The 20,761-nt window shown below is 38.1% G+C and overlaps 1 protein-coding gene and 1 long non-coding RNA gene across 11 annotated transcripts in view; one reads left to right on the top strand and one right to left on the bottom strand.

Annotated features, from left to right (window-relative positions):
* The window catches only part of CACNA2D3 (calcium voltage-gated channel auxiliary subunit alpha2delta 3), a 474,873-nt gene that overhangs the window by 383,833 nt on the left and 70,279 nt on the right, over positions 1-20,761 (bottom strand). For 5 of the 10 annotated variants that reach the window (XM_064432564.1, XM_064432563.1, XM_064432565.1 and 2 more), the window contains exon 2: positions 13,729-13,810. The exons of 1 other annotated variant lie outside the window; for it this stretch is intronic. Coding sequence is in view for 3 of the 9 variants with exons in the window: in XM_064432561.1 (XP_064288631.1) it covers positions 13,729-13,810 (82 nt within the window). In the remaining 6 variants the exon portion in view is untranslated. Of the gene's footprint in view, positions 1-11,761; positions 11,872-13,728; positions 13,811-14,430; positions 15,663-20,761 lie in introns of those variants that run through there. 4 more of the 10 variants (XR_010368516.1, XM_064432558.1, XM_064432559.1 and 1 more) reach the window with 2 other exon arrangements.
* On the top strand, positions 15,661-19,254 carry LOC135307952 (uncharacterized). The gene is made up of 3 exons (XR_010368517.1): positions 15,661-15,832; positions 17,241-17,370; positions 18,541-19,254. It is a non-coding gene; the product is annotated as an uncharacterized LOC135307952 (long non-coding RNA).

Genomic DNA, 20,761 nt, shown 5'->3' with positions numbered 1-20,761 from the left:
AACAGTCTCCCCCTCTTTTCTAAGAGAAGATTGTTTCATTAAAGATAACAGTCTCAACATTGTGTATACTATTGTGAATATAAAAGAAAACTACCTGATTGCAGATCCAATCCTTTTACAATTTATACAAAATTCAGCATTCCAGGAACTGGTTTAAAGGCTTGCAAGACAGCATACAGTCACAGTAGATGCAGACTTTATTATATATCCTAGATATAGGTGGAATTTTTTTCTGGCTTAACTACCTGCCAGTCAACAGCAATTCTTTCCTTCACTTTTCCTCTTTACATCACTTCTCATCAGCAGTGATGATTTTAGCCCTAGACCCTCAACAGAGGATCTGCTATTCTTTGACAATAATTGAGGTACACAACCCTTCAGGCAAGAACTTTTCATTAAAAGCTACCCAAAAATGACCTCACTTCAGGCACAAGGCTGCTGCAGAGGTGCCACTCACATCCGCAAGAGAAGTGACTCCCATCTGCCCTGGCCTCAATCAGCCCTGAACTGTTCTGCCTTCAAATGTTGTGCTAATTAGTTTACTTCCAAATGAGACTGAAATAATAACATTAATCCTACAGACACCTTGTTTTCATTCAAGCCTTTGGAAACACATGCTATAAATGCCATATAGATGGCTCTTCTTTTTTGACAGCATTGTTATAGATGCAAAGTTACAGATAATTGACCTGTTCAGTCAACTACATCAATCATTCATCTATACCTATTTGTGATATTTGACCTAATTTAATTAACAAAACCACCCAACTTACAAAACAAAGAGCACCACACCTATTAAAACGTATCCCACAGAAGCTGCCATCCATTTTTTTTAACTGTAGACAGAAAGCAGGACTTTTCCCATCCTTATATACATGGAAGAAGACATTTCAGAACTGAATTGCATAAGGTTAATTACCAGGTCAGGGGCAAACTAGACCTGTAGGTTTTTTGAAGGCTTTGAAAGCAGGAATACTATTTAATTCAGCTTAATGGCCGCACTATACAATGAACATATCAACATTTCTGCCAGGATGGGAGAGAATCATCTGTGCCAACCTACAGGTTAAATAGTGTTGAAAAATTTGCTGTGATTGAAGCCCAAGCAATGCAAGCCACAGTGCACTCTGCCTGGATTTCTTGTCCTTTCAACCACATCAAAAAAACCTGGGCTTTTACTGGACTCTGGAGAGGAAGGTACCCAGCAGGCAGAGAGGATTTGTGTGAAGAATGGGAATTCTGCCCTTCTCAAGACATTATTTAGGTTGTGCCTTTTACTGGAGATTCTTGAGAAGAGCTGAGTTAGAAGCTGGTTTTGTCTGACAAATTATGTTCAGAATAATTAGAGCTTTCAGTAATTCAAATCCTGTATATTTATAAACCAAGATAAATAAGCAGCATGCAATCAGATAAATATGGTCTAGATGAATAATACTATACACTAACGTTTGAATTATTCCAGCACATAAGTATAGGTCCCAATCCCTCATGTAATGCTGTGTTCTGCCATCCTTTTTCAGACAAAATTCCCTAGACATCTTGCAATGCTGAGGAAGTTCTACTGAACAAATATATATCTATATTAATAAGGTGCTTAAGGTGGACTGGACAGGAGCACTGTTAATTTATGAATGTAGCTGAACTATATTATTATTACACTGGGGTTGTACAGAAAAAAGGACTTCAGCAAAGCAAACTAGAATTTTTTTAAATGTTTAAGCATTCCAATTTTAAGCATCTGAGAAGCAAAATACAAACATCAGCATTACATCATTATTAAATCCAGTTTAATTTCAGATGCCTTTCCTGAATTGAAATTTACATTTCTTAGCATATAATTTCTTCTTATTTTCAGTTCCTGGCTAAAGTTCTAAATCATGTGGTACTTGTGCACTCAAAAACGCAAGCTTAACCTTCTATGACTTACATATTTTTAATATATTATTTAATAAATTTGTCAAAAACAATCACCAGAATACAGATATTGCCTGCATTTCACACAAAGGTATTTATTCTCCAATTGTCTTAAAATACAGAGAAGAAACCAACATTCTTTATTCTGCTTCTTTGCTGCCAATGTGTTCCATTCCCCTTCATTTTGCTACCTTTATGCGTCCCTGTTCTCACCTTTGGCTGGTTATTGAGCCTGTAGAATCTTCCTGATGCTGGCTCCTTTCTGCAAAACTTGCTTTCCCCTCCATGATAGAATTTCCTTTTGGTTTTGGAGGAAATTCTGTCCCTCCCACCTTATTTCCTGCACATGCCATCCAAGGCACAACCACGTGCATTGGCTGTTACTGGAGAAATAACCATCTTCTTTTTCCAATGACATTCACAATGTATAACGTGCACCAATAGATCCTAATCGATTTATTCTTCCTTTTAAGGGTTCATGCATCATAATTTAATGAAAATATTTTAAGAAAAATTGCTTTATTTGCAAAACCTTCTCCCATTCTTAGGTATAAAAGTATTACTGAGCTATTACTCATTTTATTTCTTTATTTTCTCAGGTGACAAGATCCTTACTGCAATATTATTATTACAACCACTAAAGGAACTTTTAAAAAAAATCACATTAAGAGCAAAAATTTCTAAAGGAAAAAAGCAAAAAAAAAGTGGGAGTAAAGAGAAGGACAGAGTGACAAAGAACGCATGAAAATAAATTTCTATGGTAATTGAAATATAGACAGAAATAATCAGACACTCATAAAATGATAAATAAAATTGCTCAATTCCCAATTTAGCTGCATTAACAATTGTGGATTTCACTCTAATGAGAGTCCTGTTGGTTGGATCTTACTTGGAAGAAAACCAGAATAGGTCAGAAAAGGTCTTAAGGATCTAGACAGGAAAAATTAGTGCAGAACTGTAGTTATGTGGAAAATGGGAAATGAGAAAGAAATGTCAGCATGGAAAAATTATAAGGGAAAGAAGAAAAGGTTTGCAAATTTGCAAATTACATTCTGATATCAGCAGAGCATATCAGCTTATATTAAAAGCACAGGAGGAATTCATCCTCTGACAAAAAAGGTTCAATCTCACTTGCCAGTGCATTGCCATATGGAGATTTATTGCCAGCTATAGACACCAAATATCAACAGGAAAAAGCGAGTTTTTATCAATTTTGTAGTTATTCAGGACTGCTACAGGAAACCATTTATCTTTTCAGTAGTGCAAGCAGTTATACTTAAATAGTGTGTTAAAATTAATGCCTTGATTGCCTGATCCATTCCATTCCCTCTGTTTCCATATCCATATGCTAAGGGTGTTCTTCACCAGCCAATTCTCTCTAAATGCTAAACTCTCTATAATGAAGATTTGCCCCTAATTCTAATATCAACATTTAAACTTTGAGGGGAAAAAAGGTATTACTAGGCCCATTTTACACAGAAAATTGGGAAAAGATGCCTCCAGTTGGGAGAGAGGGGAGTTACACTGGCAGTTTTCATTTTCAATTTAAGGCTTCTGGCACTCTTCAGGAAATCATGCCACCATTGAATGCACCAGATTTGTCTGTGTGACATTACAGGTTAAATTAGCACTGTGCTTAAGGACTGCACAGAGTTTTTGCCACCAAAATTACAGGACTTAAGTAGACCATCAAGAAATGGTTACAACAGACCCAGGATAAAAGCCAGATATATCTATACATAGAAAATTTGTGTTGACCAACAGAAATTCTCCAGTTTTCTTTCATTCACACTCCTCTCGCTCTCAAAGGTTTCATGGGGGATGCTAGAATTTATCCCTAATTTTACTGTAAAGCTGCATTGCAGTTTGTAAGGAGTGCACGCCTGAAATGTGAAGCGAGTACCCAGATTTTTTCTCTTTCATGCCATCTATAATATCTTTCTTGTTGTACTTTGATGAAGAAACAGCAGAAAACATTATAAAAGGCACAATGTGCATAGGGGGTAATAAATCTGCTGGATGCAGATAGTCAATGGCTGCAAGTCATAATCTAAAGCTTTGCTCTTAGCCTCCTACCAGCTTTCATTATCAGTGAAAATTGCTATTAATGTAATACGATAGTATCATGGCCAAACAGCTCAGTACTCATACATTTCATACAGCTGTCAGAAGATAATAGACATTTAGCTTCAAGGTAAAGCCAAAGTTTGAATGTTCCTGCTTTTTATCTCTAAAGCTTTGTTACTTTAGAAGATAATTATCTAATTTTGTGACCAATGATGTGTTCCCAACACATCAAATTTTAATACCCATAGTATGTAGATTCTTTTTTCATGTTTCTTTTGAAAGTTAGCAATTTTAGATAGCCTGACACAAAATCTTCAAAGTATATTGAATAGCCAAGTATTAAAATGGGACCTGAAGGAACAATAGGATCACTGCATGCTGGGGCCCTGACCAGAGTTTTCATAATGCATTCCAAACAGCATTTCCACTGTGCTCTTACCTAACAGGCTACAGATATTATGACTGCATAATTTTGAATCCCGCTTTTTGAAAACAAGTAAAATCCTTGTTTGTGTATAAAAGCACAAAGAAATCCCTTGACAGCTACTGTAGAATAAAGTAAAAATAGACAATAAGACATAAAACCTTCTGCCAGCTGACAGGCTCTTTCTGTACAACACTAAGTTCACTTAAGATACTGTGGGGGATAAAGATAGTAAAAGAAACAGCTAATAAAGCAACTGGGAGCTAAATGGCTTGTCTTAGCCCCAGATTAGAAAATAAATTCCTGTGTTACCAAAGACAAATTAAAAAGTCTTCTCCTATTCATGCAATCAGCTAAGTGGAAATTACTCTTGAGACTTCATAATTATGAGAACAGTTACATATTCCTATTGTGAGTGGTAAAAAGCCCACCTGAATATCAAACAGCAGAGAGCTCAGTTTAAGACTTCATAAAGCTACTGAGAACTATTTTAAAATAATAGGTCAGAAAAAGTGTTGAGACCTGATGAAGCAACTAAAGAATTCCACAATGTTGTCTATGACTGGGATCTCAGGGGTGCCTGCCATGACAAAGTGCTGTGCCTTCCCATACCTTGCAGGAGATTAGGGAAGTAGAAGTGACACCCAGGAGCCAAACTGAAATGGGAAGTTCCAGCTCAAGTAACTTCTTGTCCAGACTAGAGACAAGCATTGGAACCAAAGATGTTGTGGTACTGCTGCCCTTGAAGGTTTTGAAGATCAAACTCAAAGACCCCAGAAATCTGCACTGATTTTAGCTTTGACCCAACTTTGAAGAGGAATCAGAGTTAAAAGACCTTCTAAATCCTGTTCCAGAATTCATTATTCCACATGTTCAGAAATAATGAAAAACAGAGCTCCACAGTGGAAGACAGGAAGACTTTGTATAGAGGGGGTGATGAGTGCTGGTTTCCAGAACCAGTTTTGTGGAGTCAGTGTCAAACATAATTGTCTCAATTCTTAGAATATAATTAGATTTTTTTTTTAATCCAGTATCACTATATTCAGAACACTAAGCAAAAGAAATCTACTCAACTTGCACATTGTAGAGGAATGGTATTAACAGGACATATAATCCATCAGCTGCTCAAAATTCAGGGAAGCCACAGTTTGAAAGCACCAAGGAAAAACATCTTATGAGACTACTAGAAGCTCTTCCATCCTTTCTTAAAAACTAAGAGGAATGCTTCAAGGAAATTACTGTCAGTGATACATATGAAAAACTTTACTAATCAACAATCCACAGGATCCACGCATTAAGCCCAGATATTCTGAATGAATTACACACACACATTTCTCTTTATATTTCCAATCTTATTATGTAGATTAGGCCACCTTATAATTTGGTTTGTTAATGGACCTGAGAACAATTTTTTTCCTTCATCTTTTACTTCCTTAACTTTGGTGCTCTAAGATCTCAATCTAGAAGGATAAATAGAAATAACTATTTCTAAGTGCCTCCTGTACTATAAAATTATTTATGCAAAACATTTGGTATCAGGCTCAGAAGAAAACATTTCTCTCTAGCAAATATTCCCATTTAAAAACTGAAAGATTAAAATGAAAGATAAATAAGGTGGTTCAGAAAGAGACAGGGAGAGAAACAAAGACAACAAAAAAGCATGTCAAGTTAAGAAAAGGAAAAGCAAAACACAAAAGTAGGAGCAGGTACTTTGACAAAGAAAACACCTTCTAAGATTTTATAATTTTTTTAAAATCACCTCAGTGAAATGCACTGGTTTAACTCTTTCCAGTTCTTTCAGGAATCTTGACAGACAAAAAACATGATTAGAAGAAACCACCTGTCAAACTCTTTTGATGAAGAATCACTACAAGAACCTAGATGCTTTGAAGACTCCAACCAACCTACCTACCAGGCTCCACCTAAAGAAGCAAAACTTCAATGCAAGTAATTCTTCAGGAAAATTCTTCTCAAGAATAACAACAGTGAAGAACAAACTTCAACAAGTATCAATTGTTGATAACAAAGCACTAGAACCTGTGGTAGGTACATAAGGAACCGACCAGGAGTTCACATCTGATCATTTCCTTCTTTCTCACTGGGACATCGCAGAGTTTACAAGCCCCACTGAGGTTCCATTGTGTTCTTCATAGTTCCATTTAACACAAGAACACACGGGAACACCTTGAAAAGCTCACCCTGCTGACACCTTACCACGTGGTTGTGAGACCTGAAGCCCAATAAGAGATCACGTGAGCAGTCCACATCTTTTTCTAAAAAGTTTATTCTATTATAGCTGACATATTTATTCCTCTATAGTAAAATGATATTTTAATAAGATCATCTGTTTGTGTGCTTAAAAGAGGAGGGCAAAACCAGCAAGACTTCATCCAGCCTGTCTACCTTGTACAGCACTAACAACTGTGTTTATAACCAGTTTCTGCTCTGAAAAATGAAGGACACCCCAGCTATGCCTTAAGGAGATAGAGACACAAAGATTAATAGCACATAGATATCAACATCAAAGCAGAAATACAATTACTCTTATTGAGGATAGTCCAAAATAAAGGATGTAGCTCATCTTCCTAATATCAGGCAGTTCAACAAAGTTCACATAATGGCCAAGAACCTGTTCTGAGCAGCCAACCTGCAAGAGTTCCATCCACACTAGTCTAAGGTTTCCTCTCAGGAAAAAAAACCAAATAAATAGATAGTAGCAAAATATTAATTATTGTGTTTAAAGACTGGGTCTTGTACATCTACCATGGATATGGAGAACAAATTTATATTGCCCTTTTCTGGAATGCTGGATGCAGAATCTGCACACTCCTATGTGAAGGAATGTCTTGGGCAGTCACAATCCCCTCATGCCTTATATAGGTGTCTCTAAAAGCAGTGTACTGGTTACCATTTATTACCTGGGTAACTTCACCTGGAAGGTCCTGGGAGACCTGAGGGCAGGATATTTCCAGTAATTATGTGTCTCTGGAATTAATCACTTCTGGAAAGACCACCAAGACCCTTTTCAATTTCTTTCCAACTATGATTTTAAAAGTATTTTTGTGAAGACTTCCTTTTTAAATAAAAATCCTGCAAGTATTTGGTCACACACTCTAAGTACTACAGCTTTACACAGATTAACTTGGCGGATGCTAAACAGGATCATAAAAACGTCCATGTAATTTTGCAAAAACATTGTATGGAGAAAAAAGCAAAATGGAACTCCACAAGAACTATAAATTAAACTATTTCATTGCTATCTGTCCATAAAGCTACTACAGAAACTAAAATACCATCTACCTTATCAAAATATAATTTGTGTTGTAAAATGTGTTAAAACTTATTACCAGCACCAAAAAACCTCCCCTACAGAACAGTAATGACATTTGTAAGCGTGGAGTATTGATCAGCAGCTACTTAAGAGTGAATCACCACTACAATACAGCATCTACTCATGCTCTACATACCTTCGCTGTCAAGATAATTTGCATGGAGAGCAGCTCCTTTAACCTTGCAACGTAAGCAATTTCCAATACAGGATGTGAAAACAAACAACCATAAATGCATTAAACAAGGGAATTAGCATTCTCTTCCTTTCAAGATCTGATGTTTTCCAGTTGGATTGTCTGCTCAATAATTTCCATATTAAAAGACATTACTGCAAGTGCAGTGCATGGATCATGAACTTACTGAAGCCATCTCATATTCCTCTTACATACTAAAAATATAACTTTTTTACTCTCAATAATACAAGAACATCACACTCTGCTTGCAAAACCCAGAAAAACACAGAACATACTGCAAAATAGAGAGTGCTGAAGAAAGCAAAACATGAATTCAGCATGGCTTCACTTTTAGACCAAGTGAAATCTAAAACATGTTTGATATTCAAGCTGATGTGACTACATTTTAAAACCATTACCAACACCAAAAAAAATTATTACTCCTGACATAACATACAAACAGGAGAGGAGAGTACAAATCACAGATCATCCAAGGTACAGTTCTAACTTTACAGAAGAAAAAGAAAATTTTCCAATATCTCCAGAAAAGGCAGAACTTTATTACAAAAAAAGGCCAAGGAGGTTTTTGTTATGGAGAAAAAGAAGAAAGTATTCAAATTTGATAAGATTAATCCTTTCCTCTACAGATCAACATACTGCCTGAAAATTTGCATGGAAGCCACCAGGTTTTCCCACCAAATACATTAGTAGCATAACACTGTATTAGATTCTTTTATTCTTGACCAAAGTTAAATAACTATCCAGAAGAATTTACATCTTTATGTCTGCAGATAACATAAAATGCTTCAAAGCACATTGAAATGTTCTGTACGTAGTTTGGTATGGAGAATAATTTCATTGCTCATGTATCCCAAAGATCTTTAGGAATTAAAGGGGATGGAAATTCAAATTCTGCAAGTTCCAAAACATCATTTGCATTAATCCACAGAATTACACCGGTGTAAGATTCTCAGGTGTATATTTCTATTATTTTCCAAGGTTTGATTTTAAGTCAGTACTGAGACACATTTTACATAAACCAGACTTCGGGAGTCCAAATTATAATGAATTAATCCTGAATACAGTTTTTGGTAAGCTCTACACCATTACTTGGCTGGTGGAGTTTTGATTTTGGGCTTTGGGGTAGGTGTCAGGTTTGGCTGGTGGGGAAAAAGGGGTTGTTGCTATTGGTTTGGTTTTTGGACTTTGGGTGTAATGATATTTCCTTTGATGGGGTTTTTGTATTTTTTGATTCACAGCCATATGTCTACAGATTTTATTGATAATTTTCCCTATTTTTTGATTTTTTTTTTTCTGTTTTAGAATTGTTCAAGTGGCAAAAGTTTAAACTGATATCCAAAAAGTCAGTCCATGCCTATCCTTTAACCTGAAGGTCTCAGTCCTACTTGACCATTCCTTCCAAGCAGTAGTTGCAGTGTCTCAAGCTACGAAACAGCCTACAAAATCCAAAACCAACATAAGGCTGAATAAAAGAAAGGCAATTAATGTCAAGATGATTGTACTAAACTCGCCTAAGAATTTAAGTTCCTATTATACAATTTAAACTAAAGATAGATGTACTGTATGAATCAGATCCACCAGCTGAATGCTAATTGATCTAAATCACCCCGTTATATTAATTTTGCACTGACATTTCCACAGTTGCAAGAAACTACCAAGATCCAGAGCCCCATCCTAGTCAGGGAGATAAAATGCAATGCTGCATCTTTAAAAACAGGAATGCTCTGCTGACTGAAAAACCTGCTCTGAGAAAGCAGTGATTTGAGAGCCCCCAACACAATGAGGGATTTGTTGAAAGGAGCAGGCAGATGCAGACTCCAGCCTGCTTCAGACCAAGGCAGGCAGTGCTTACATAACACTGAGAGCTCCAGCAGACAACTTACATAAGGAAAGTCTCAGGGAGCCTTAAACAAGCTTCTGGTCAGGAACAAACCCTTGTGGAAGGACTGAGAAATTAAGGGTATTTTCACTGTTCCTACATTTGCAATAAATAATATTGACAACTCAGAAAGAAATGAAGAATTATCAAAGCTCAGAATATTTTTTTTTTAAAGGGAGTCTCATCAAAAGGAACCTGAGAAAGCACAGACCACGCTGTACTTTCACACAAACAAATACTGCACTGATTTAAGAGCTTTACTGTATTACAACAGCATTCCCCAAAGCCTGTTTTCCAACACTCTAATTGCAGCAGCTGAAGTGAATATGTTCCTGGCACCTAAGCCTTGCTTTGCATCCCATATTTGAAGCCTGGCTTTGCCAGTGGGCTACGCTCTCACATTCAGTATAGGACCCACTGAACGCAGAGTGTTTACAAAAGAAAAAAAAAATCAGGATTCAAATAATGCAGATGTCTTTTGACAGTCTAAGTGAAACAAACCAACACCTAAGAGAGAATTAAAATTAATTCTCAGGCCCCAGTAGTATTTGCTAAGTAAGTGAAGAGTATGAAATCTCTACAGCATCAAGGAGTCTCTCCAAATCTATATGACAACAGTAAAGCCCCCAGAAACCAGACAAATTAGGAACAATACAGTCCTGTTTGCTACTGGATGTTTTCTTTTACACTTAATGGTGTTCTATCTCTTTGAAAGCAAGGAATAGAACATTTTCTAAGTGCTAATTTTGCTTAAAACCTCATAATAGTTTCTGAAATTACTTACTGAGCTATTATTTTCCAAGCAAATTGAAGCATCAGTATTTCATCTAAAGTCAGTTGTGATAAAAGTCATGTATCCCAGATACTTCTAAGAGGCATAAAAAATACTTGGATAAGATTATCATAATGACATAAAATAATGAAACATTCAATTACGATATAGGAAGTAGTGAATTTTTAAAAAGTACTTTTAAAAAACAACCAAAATATTCTTACACATCTTTTACAAACTCAGGAGGACACCAGTGCTGGTCATGTATTTGATGTTCACAGTGCAGCAAGACCTTAAGAATTGCAATAGCTCCATCAAAATTCACAACAGTAAACTGGCAAAAAATTTCTTTACTGAGTTTCTCACACGAATTAATTTGCTCAATGGAATTTTAGTGTGGGTCAAATGACTCAATGTGCAAAACATTTGGGCAGTAGAGACTGTCAATCACGCCTCGACTGTGAGCGCATCCCTTTGAAAGCAGCACTCACTGTGTGTGCTGACAGAATGAATCAAGTAACCTTTACATTAATTTTTCATTTAGCAAGCCTAAATGGCACTCCAAAGCAGTTGACAGTTGAGGAATCTGTACTGTCCAGATCCATAATCATACACACATTTTATATCTTCACTTATTTAAGGATGCTTAATTCATAACCAGGAAATGTGGGCTCCTCTGGTAATATCAGAAGTCTCACCGCTTCTAAAAGTGGAATCTTGACTTTAAAATGACATGGATTCTGATCACCCAGAGCTCACAGTAAATACCAAACATATTCTTGATGCCTGGCTAGTGGGGAGGGAGGGGGTGGGATAAAAAGGCAGCTGTACTTAGAGCCCTCCTGTGCTATCACCTCCTTAACTGTTGTGACAACCTCTGTCACTGACTTTGCATGTTCAAAACACTTGCAGACCTTGAAGTTGGTGTGTTTCTATCCACACAAGCTTACAGAAAAAATATACTTTATAACCATACAAAAAAGTACATGCTAAAGTAATCTGTCATCCAGGCTCATTTGCCACAATCAACACCAGGATACAGCAAGCTTAAATGGACAGAGACATTTTGGAATTCTAAATAAAAGAAAAAACAACAAACATCTTATAAAAACTACTGTAACCAGAAGGAAGAAAAAAAACTAATAATACAAGTGACAGAGGAATAAAAATGCTCTAAATACCTGCCAAACCTGCGTTTTTTCTTTTCTCTTTCATTAAATAAGGAAATATAATATAAGCAAGAAAGAAAAACAAAATAGCTTTGAAAGAACACAAACTGTCCACCTTCAAAAACAGGAGCACAGACTGGTTAGTGAAACAGAAAGGATGCTGATGAAAAGGTAAAATGAATAGCTTCCAATTACCTACAATTATAACGACCAATAGGAAGCAATCTTGCTACTTCAGAGGGAAAAAATACATCCCAGAAGGGATGACAGCAGCATGTACTATGAGGAAGAGGAGGAGGATTAAGGATTCCACACTGACTCTTTGTGGATTTTAGCATGATTTCCACACACGGTACATTCCACATTCTCCTAGCAAACGTTGGGCTCAGGACTGGGCAGGTTTCATTTCTAAAGCCATTTTTGCGCAGAAATGGCTGCACATGGAAGAGTTCCAAAGTTAAATAAAAATACTTGTTTGTTATGGCCCAATAAAAAAAATAAAGCTTTTTAATAATACTTGATTATAAACTAATCAAAACTGAAAGCTCCATCTGCTTTATGAATTTAAGGTGTTCATAAAAACAGGGACAATGTAAGACTACACAGACTTTAAAGTATGTGAGCTGGAAGTATAATAAATATTGAGTGTCCAGAATTTCATAATAAAACAAAAGTTTGCCCAACATATTGAAGCGAAGCCACCTAAAGGCCTTGAAAGGCAGTAAGAGACCGCAAATATTTTTGCTCTTAATAGCTCAGTATTTTCACTTAGTGAAATTCATGTTTTACAGTCCTGGGTATACAAATCTGAAAAGAGAAGCTCCTGAAGAACTCATATGTCTTTAGTAATTACTAAAGCCAGTTGCTTTCATTTTAAAGGATAGCACAAGCTTTTCATTTCAGCTGCTGCACGTACTGTTATATAATTTCACACATATATAAGCCTTTCAAAATAAATGCTAAAAGCTCAAGGAATAATTTCCTTCACAATCAGACAAAAAATAAAATTAGTGTTACTCAGAACTAAAAATCATGTCTACAAAAATTCAGCAGAAATTTAATATATGGGTTGAATTAGTGTGTTTGATCAGTGAATGTCTCAATGTTTTTGCATTTACATATCGCATTTTGAGAATCACTTGTGAAAAATGCCCCAAAATAGCAGTCTTAGTCTAACATATTCCTCTTAGTCTCTCATTTTTTTTTGCAACTGTTGTAAAAATAAATTGTTCACAATACAGAAGTTTACTATAGGTTGCATATTTAAATTAAACAGAGTCCTTGATATATACCTAATACTCAAATCTGTTTTTTCATTACCCTCTGTCCCAATTATGTAGACTTATAGCAATTTCTCAAGTTTTTGCTATACTTCACCACCTTATTACCCAGCTGTGCAGCTGAGCAAGAAGATAACCACATTCATTCCTCTTATCTGTAATGATGTAATACATCTCAGCAGTGGGTTGAGATGATTGGGGGAATAATAGCATTGTAAAAACTGCAGAGATGACAAACAACAGTGCAGCCGCCTTCTCCTGATACAGTGCATTGTGTACACAGAGCCCAGGGTGAAAATAATACAATGTGCACTAATTCTGCTCCTTGAATGAAGTTAACATCTTTCATAAGAAACAGCTGTTTCTGCACAGAAACATCATCATCATCACCACAATGCAGCAACCAGACTAAACACCCGCAACCTGGGCTGAAGCCTAGGCTACAAGAAATAAGTGTTGGAGTTTACTTTCCAATGGAAAAAAAAAAAAGTCATTCCAACGGAAAAATATCAGGTTAAGCAAGGACTCTACAGATAGTGCAGTGCAATGCAAAGAGTCATCAGGGACTAGTATGCAATACAAAAATAGATCTTGGACAAAAGCACACACAGCACTGCTTTCCTTTTCATTAAAAAAAATTAAATCTGCCTCCATTTTCTCTGTTAAAACCTTCCTTATTACAACCAAAGAAATCCTTACCTTCTGTAGGAGCTGGGAACCTGAGTATTTGGCTGCAATAGATTTGATCTCTCCACCAAATGCTGAGGCCCAGAGCTTTACACTGTGAAGGGGAAAAAAAAAAAAAAAAAGAGACAGGAAGAAATGTAATACACATGTCAGAGCTAGCAACAGAGACTGTAACAGCTTCAGCTGCACTCAGAAGGATCCAAGCAATTTTGCATTAGAGAGCTCACTAAGGAACCTAAGCACAGCAAAAGATCAGTGAAGCTGTACAAGTATATGCACAAACCAGACCCTGTGCTAAGGTAAGGCCCCTGATGTGAAACTACCAACCTGAACCATTAAAATTTTAGGAATTAGCTTGTACAGAAACCTGCTTTGGCACAACATGACATATATGCATTGAAAGGAAAATAGCAGATAAAATGGTAAAACAGTTCTGAATGATAAAGTCCCACATGAGAAAGTGTTAACAGCATCAGTTTCAGTAAATGCAAGCACTTAAAACTCAGTGGCCACATACTCCACCAATACATGGTCCTACAATAAAATCAAAGTAGCGCCAAGCACCTTGGAGACAACCACTTTAAACACAGCTGACAGAGGAGCAAAGGTGCCCTGGAACAGCCAAATATCTGCAATACAAAAACAGGAGAACTTGAGCAGCCAAGTTCTCATCCTTGAGCATGGTCCTGAGAGGAATAGCATGAATGCACTTACACTGACAGGGGGATCTGCTGCTCCGATCCAACCACATCCACTAAGGCTGTGTTAAAAGCTGTCCAGAAGATAAAGAAAAAACCCCCAAAAGCCCGAAGAAGATTCAGGTTCTCTGGCATTGTGCCTCTCTGTGCCTTGAAAGGTTTGGGGAAATTCAAGTGAAGCTGAGTTCAGCAGCAGTGGGGGTTTGTTTCTAAAAGCTTCTTTTCCCCCACTCTTACCCCCTTCCACTAGAAGGGGACACTGGAACACTGGAAAAGAAAAATTCACATCTCCATCCTCATTCCTCCAAAGAATGACCCTTTCTGTGTAATGAAAGGAGCTGACCAGAATCGAAGCTCTAATGACTTGAAAACTATTGTGTCCCTGGTAACAGCAAAGCGTTTTCCAGCACTACTGCAGCCACTTGCATGTAGTTCTTTACAACTCCGCAGTCAGCAGTGTGCTGAAGTTACTTCAGTGACCTACTGCTGCTCCAAAGTGCCCTTAGCAGCAAGAAAGCAGACTATTGATTCCAGCTGGGGAGGCTGTCTTCTTGCAATTACTGCTCACTTTGCAAATGGAAAGCTGCCTAGAGTTCTCCTTTCCCTCGCCGATAACCTCCAGCCTTCATCCCAGATCAAGCCAGCCCGAGCATTGGTTCGGCGGAGCAGGAGCAGCAGCCTTTTAACGGGATAGCGCCGAGACAGAGAGGCAGGCACAGGAGGAGCTGGACCAGAGGGAGGGCACGGCAAAAGCAGAGAAAGTCTGGAGGAGCTGAAAGTGCAGTTGAGCCCTTCCAGGAAGGCGAGAAGAGAGCGCTGCACATTGCCGGGGGCTGAGCTTGGGAGGGCTCGGCAGGGGCGGGGGCGTGGGGCCGTGCACACCCACCGGGGAGCGGTTCAGGCAGGGCACGGCGGCGTGACAAGCTCCTGTCTGTCACGCAGCCCGGAGAGGCGAAGGCTGCTCGGAGCTCAGCGCCGAGCGGTGCCCGGAGCATCCCGGCCGCGGCGCCGCACCGGGGCGGGCGCGGGCGGGCGGAGGCGGCGGAGCGGCGCTCCCTGCCCGGCGAGCATCGCCCAGGAGCGGCAGCGGCGGCTTCCCGGAGCGAGCCCCGGCTCTCGCTCCGGCTCGCACATTTAATCGAGTCCTAGGGAGCCTTTTATCCTTGTGCATAAAAGGCGCGTTTGCTGCTTCCTCCCACGCCGGAGCACTGCAGCAAGTCACTCTCCGAGAGCTCGGGACCAGCAAAGGCTTATGAATGAAAAGAAATGCAGCATAAGTAAATCAATGCGGGCTGACTCCAGCCTATGAATAAATTATTAATTTGTGCTCATAGAAGAATCCCCTTGATATAGCAAATATAGGATTACAAGCTCTTCCACTGAGAGAGCAGCGTACGGAGCAGGAGGGATTGGTCCAGGTATTTTTGTTGTCGTTGCGTTTTAAAATATACCCTCCCTCCTTTTGCTTTTATTCTTCTCCCTCTGTTTTTTCTCCCACCTTCTTCTCCACTAAATGTGCAGACTTAAAATAGCAACTGAACTTTAATGTAAACAAGTATGGCAAGACCATGATCTGAGCACGGGCTGAGTCATCCTTGCATCCTACAATATAGCTCCAGTGTCCGCTCCAGAATTCCAGTTTCTTCCCTCTGTAGATAGAATTAACACCTCAAAATATTCTCTCTGCCTTTGTACACTGTCCTTATCTTAACATTTTCTGTCTTGAAGCTCGAGATGTAGTACCTGTATTTCTTTCCACATTAACATCTCTAAGAGCACTGAATAGTTTGCTTTAAATATCAAAACCTCTATTCAATTTCCAGCTGACAAAAGCTTCCTGCTTTCTCAGAAGAAATGAGAAGTTTAAAGATAGAAAGACTAACAGGGGAACTGTACAGAAGAGAGCAGCACAGCACCCTGCAACTTTCACCACCCACCAGCCATCCCCACCACGAACAGTAAATAGATCACATTTCCCTCTGTTCTAATACCTTTGTATAAAGGCAATAAAGAAAAAAAATTCTTAAAAGGAACATTTTTTTGTGTATTACTGAACCATTTTGAAAGTCCTGTTATCTGTGCTGTTACTGTGGATTTCCTAAGCAGTGTTTAAAACATGCTGCCATGTCACCAGGTGTTCAGCTTACCTACAGGCAGAAATGTAAAAATGCACATGGCTGACTAACAGTATATAATCAATTATGTGCTCCTTTGAACATATTACATAAACAATAGTTTTTTTCCAAAGCCTGAAAAGAAACAGAAATGGGTGAATGTCTCAATACTTGTGCTGTTTACTTCTTTTTACATGCTGAACGCTGTCAGGCAGTAAATACATAAGCTCATTTTGTGAGATTCAAACAGTTCTTATGTTAACAAAGATCCTTATCTGCTTCAAGCCAATACAGTGCCCTTATGGCAAGTAACAGTTACCTTGATTTTTGAAAACACTACTGGAAGATTTTTGAAAGCACACAAAATGCCTGTGTTCAAGAGACCAGCAAAATTTAACAGAGATTTAACCCATCACTAATTATTGGCAATAAAAGATGATAAAGTCATTTTTCAAACCTTGACTTTGTTTACATTTATCATACATTCAATACTATATCAGACGTACAGTTTATGTGTAGTGCAAAACTGGACCCTCACACTTGTTTAATACAGAAATTGTATTTGTACTATTGCTAGTCTAAGATTAAATTCACTTGGAAAATAATTTTTTGCTTGACAGAACAAGCTTCTTTTGTGTTAACACTTGTGTACACTATACCTCAGAGTGATTTCAGCACCTTTCATTAATGCACACTGGGTTTGTCCATGCAGGAAATCAGCTCCTCCCGACCATTCAGTGAATGGAAAGCAAACCTGAACCAGAACAGCCACAAACCACCACAGGTGACACTACAGCCTGTCTGCAGCTGTGTCCTGGCCTGACCACTGCTGACTATTCCTGGTATGCAGATCACTGCAGTCGTGACACCAGATTCAAAATTCATGTCAGCATTTCTCCCATGTTGCTCCCATCAGGATGCAGAAACTTTCCCTAAGTGGGTTTGCATAACGAAGGACCAAGAAAAGCACAGGAAAAAGAAGTGGTAACTTCTGGTGGAGAGTTTCAGTCCTTTTTACTGGGGATAGAGCAATGTGTTTCATTATTTGCTCCAGTCTTCTGATGTCCTGGAGCAAAGGCAGCAGAAAGCCCAGTTTCCAAGCATAGTAATGAATTTCTGTTTTGGAAGTAATGTGGCATTTCTATCATGTCCTTATGCTGTTATAAACAACTGCTGAATCTGGAATAATTTCTGGTCCCACTAGAAAAGTGTATGCACAGATAACTGACCAGAGAAGGAAAGCACTTATGCACATAGCAAATACACATTCAGAAACCAAAGTGCATCTCAGCAGAAAGTGCAGGTAACCTCCTTACATGCCACTGGTTGCTGAAGTAGAGCTCCTCATACAAGTATATTAAGGTGCATCTCCCTCCTCCTGGCCTCTCATTTTTAAAGGATAAAAAATTGCAACTAATTTTCTGCTGTGTCCTTGATGATCAAGCACAATGGTTCATTTTGGTATCTCACAGAAAATGAAAGAAGCTCTTTTCCCCATGAAAGCAGAAATAAAACTTGGATATGTGACTCAAATGTTGTAATGGAAAGTCATAGACAAGGGTAGAGAAACTCTATGAATCCCCAAAGGTTTTTCACAGGACCACATTCAAGAAAATAACCAAGGGATTGGAGGAAAACCAAAAAACAATCAAACTAACCCACAAAGAAACAATCAAAACATCCAGGTCAAGGGGTAATGTGAGATATGACACAAAGGCTGAAGCAGAGACTACAGACTAAGGCAAAGTCCCATATATAAATACATATAATAGCTACCTAATTAATCCCATTGTTCTTTTACCTCCAGGTATATTTACATTTATGAAAGGGTACAGAAACAGGGTCACAACTGCATCATCAGCACATTCTTTGAGGTCTCTGATTAGACACGTATCAAACCCTAATAAAAGTCAATGGAGAGCCATACAGAGGAGAGAACATATGGTGCAGGGGAGAAGGGTAGGAGGAAATTATATAATTAACACAAATGTTTATTGTATTTCTTTTTTCAGATGCTTATCTACAATGAGTTCTAAACAGAAGTAATAAATGCAGAAGCCTGAAGTTCTAAAAGCCTTGCTGAAGATGTAAGACACCTCTTCTAGAAATTAATATTTTAAAAAGAATACAAGAAAGGAAATAAGCCAGTTTATCTTTATTCTGTATATTAGAAGATTCAGATACTGCAAAAATAGAAAAGCTGTAACTACTCTGCATGACATGGTATTAATACTTGCTTTGTACTACATTCCTCTGCACTTCTAAAGAGTAAGATTATAATCCTCAAATGTGTTCTCCATAGTGATTTTTTTTTATTTAACAGACTAAATTATCCATTCTTATTCTTGTTTGAAATACTTAATTTCAAAAAATATCCCTTAAATAAAAGCAGTGGAAGAATAAAGAGGGAAAAAGTGAAAGAATATAGAGTCAACTCATACAGTAAACAATTATAATACCATGGTGAAAATCCTCCCCACCTTTAACAAGTCTATGAAACTTTTCTCTTACTTTTGTGTAAGCATCATGTTTCACATACACTCACTCATGGAAAATAGAAGCAGGAGAAGTACAAAAGTTATCTCAGCTTTGCAAAACTTGTGGCTGCCAGATAAAAGACAAAATCTGAAGGTTCTGAATTTATTATTTCGAAGCAGCCCAGTGGTGGAAGCACTCATTGAGTAGTGTTTGCCTGCTGTGAGAACACAGGCTTGCTTGTTCCGAGTGATCCGAACATCTGAGGAAGAGCAGGAGGCTGCACGTGAAGCCTACTCTGGAGCTTCTAGGAAATCACATTACACACAGAAAGTGTATTCCTAGACTTTTATGGAGGTCTCATGTGTATAAATCTAAGTGTTCCATTGGTGTGGGAATGCCAAGTTATTGACCAATTCCAACCCACTTACAGCAAAGACTGAGGTCAAGCAGCATTCAAATGAGCACAGCTTCACATCATGGGCATGAGCTCGTGTTTTGGAGAAAGAAAAATCCTGCAGAAATTCTGAACCACATCAGTATTTCTTATATGCAACTTTACAATATTATCACTTTGTGCATGTTGTTCAGGTCAAATCAAGCACTAGTATTTCATCCATGAGAGCATTAAGAGCATGCAAAACCAACGTTTACATAAAATCAATCATTTGCACAACTAGAAATACAAATCTCTAAAGATTTTTTAAAATACTAATATACAATCCTAATTAGCATGTTGGTAGTACAGCATTTTAGGTTACTGTCACGTTATCTTTAGCACACTTCCACACCCAATAAAGCTCACAGTTTGCCACAACCCCCCAAGGAACGCGTGGTTAATTTCGCTTCCACAAAGCCTAAGATCAGCTGGCTTTTGAATCTCCACAAGGAGTTAAAATGCAAAAGAGCAAAGCATTATCAATCCCAGCCTATGAGAGCTCACACTGCATGGCAAGCTAGAATGCTTTAAGCTAATTATGTTTATAGCTACCCAAATCCAATTTCAGCAGTCCACTGTAGCTCTAGTCTGTTACTGCCATTTTACATAAGCTTCATTTATTTTGAATTTTCGACTATTAAGACAAAGTCTGCCTTTGCTTTCTTTCAAGTGTTTCACGCTGGGAAATGAACTCCTCTCTAAGCAAATAAACTATCTTTTTACTTCCAAAGCTGGTGTTAGGTTGTAAATGTTAATGCTTTCAATGAATTCAAAATACCTGCAAACTGAAGATAGGACTTAAAAATGAGAAACTGTAATTAAGAGCTCTGATATAATGGATAGAATGCTATGGAAACAAACCTATCTAGCATTCTTTCTCCGACAATTAAAAAAAAAAAAGACTAGAGGTCACAGCATATTTAAGTGTGAATCTATTACTGTCTATGCTCTAGAATGAACCCCTGGTCGTGTCTGTAATGGCCTGTGAATGTTCCCCCCCAAAACCTTTCAAATTCCTCCAAGCCACTTGGAGGGACCTTTTTTGCAACTTCAAGGGCTAGGAAAAGCATTGCCTTTACTCCAGACCTCAGCAGAGTTGGTGACACAAACACTGGGTGCCAGAAATTATGTATTTGAGGGGGGAGGGAGGAGAAACAGCCCTGAGCTGCCATTGTCAAAGGGGCACCTTCTGCAGCAGGAGATGAAATGACATCTGTGGAGCCACTGTCATCAGGGAGGTCAAGGTTCCAACCACTCAGCTGAAAGCAACCAGCAAACTTTAGGTTGGCATGCAATTATTTTCAAAGTAACATTCATAT

The sequence above is a fragment of the Passer domesticus genome, chromosome 9 (assembly GCF_036417665.1).
Source record: "Passer domesticus isolate bPasDom1 chromosome 9, bPasDom1.hap1, whole genome shotgun sequence".
NCBI lineage: Eukaryota > Metazoa > Chordata > Aves > Passeriformes > Passeridae > Passer > Passer domesticus.
The sequence above is the reverse complement of the archived record's forward strand: the minus strand, read 5'-3'. Positions and strand labels throughout refer to the sequence as shown.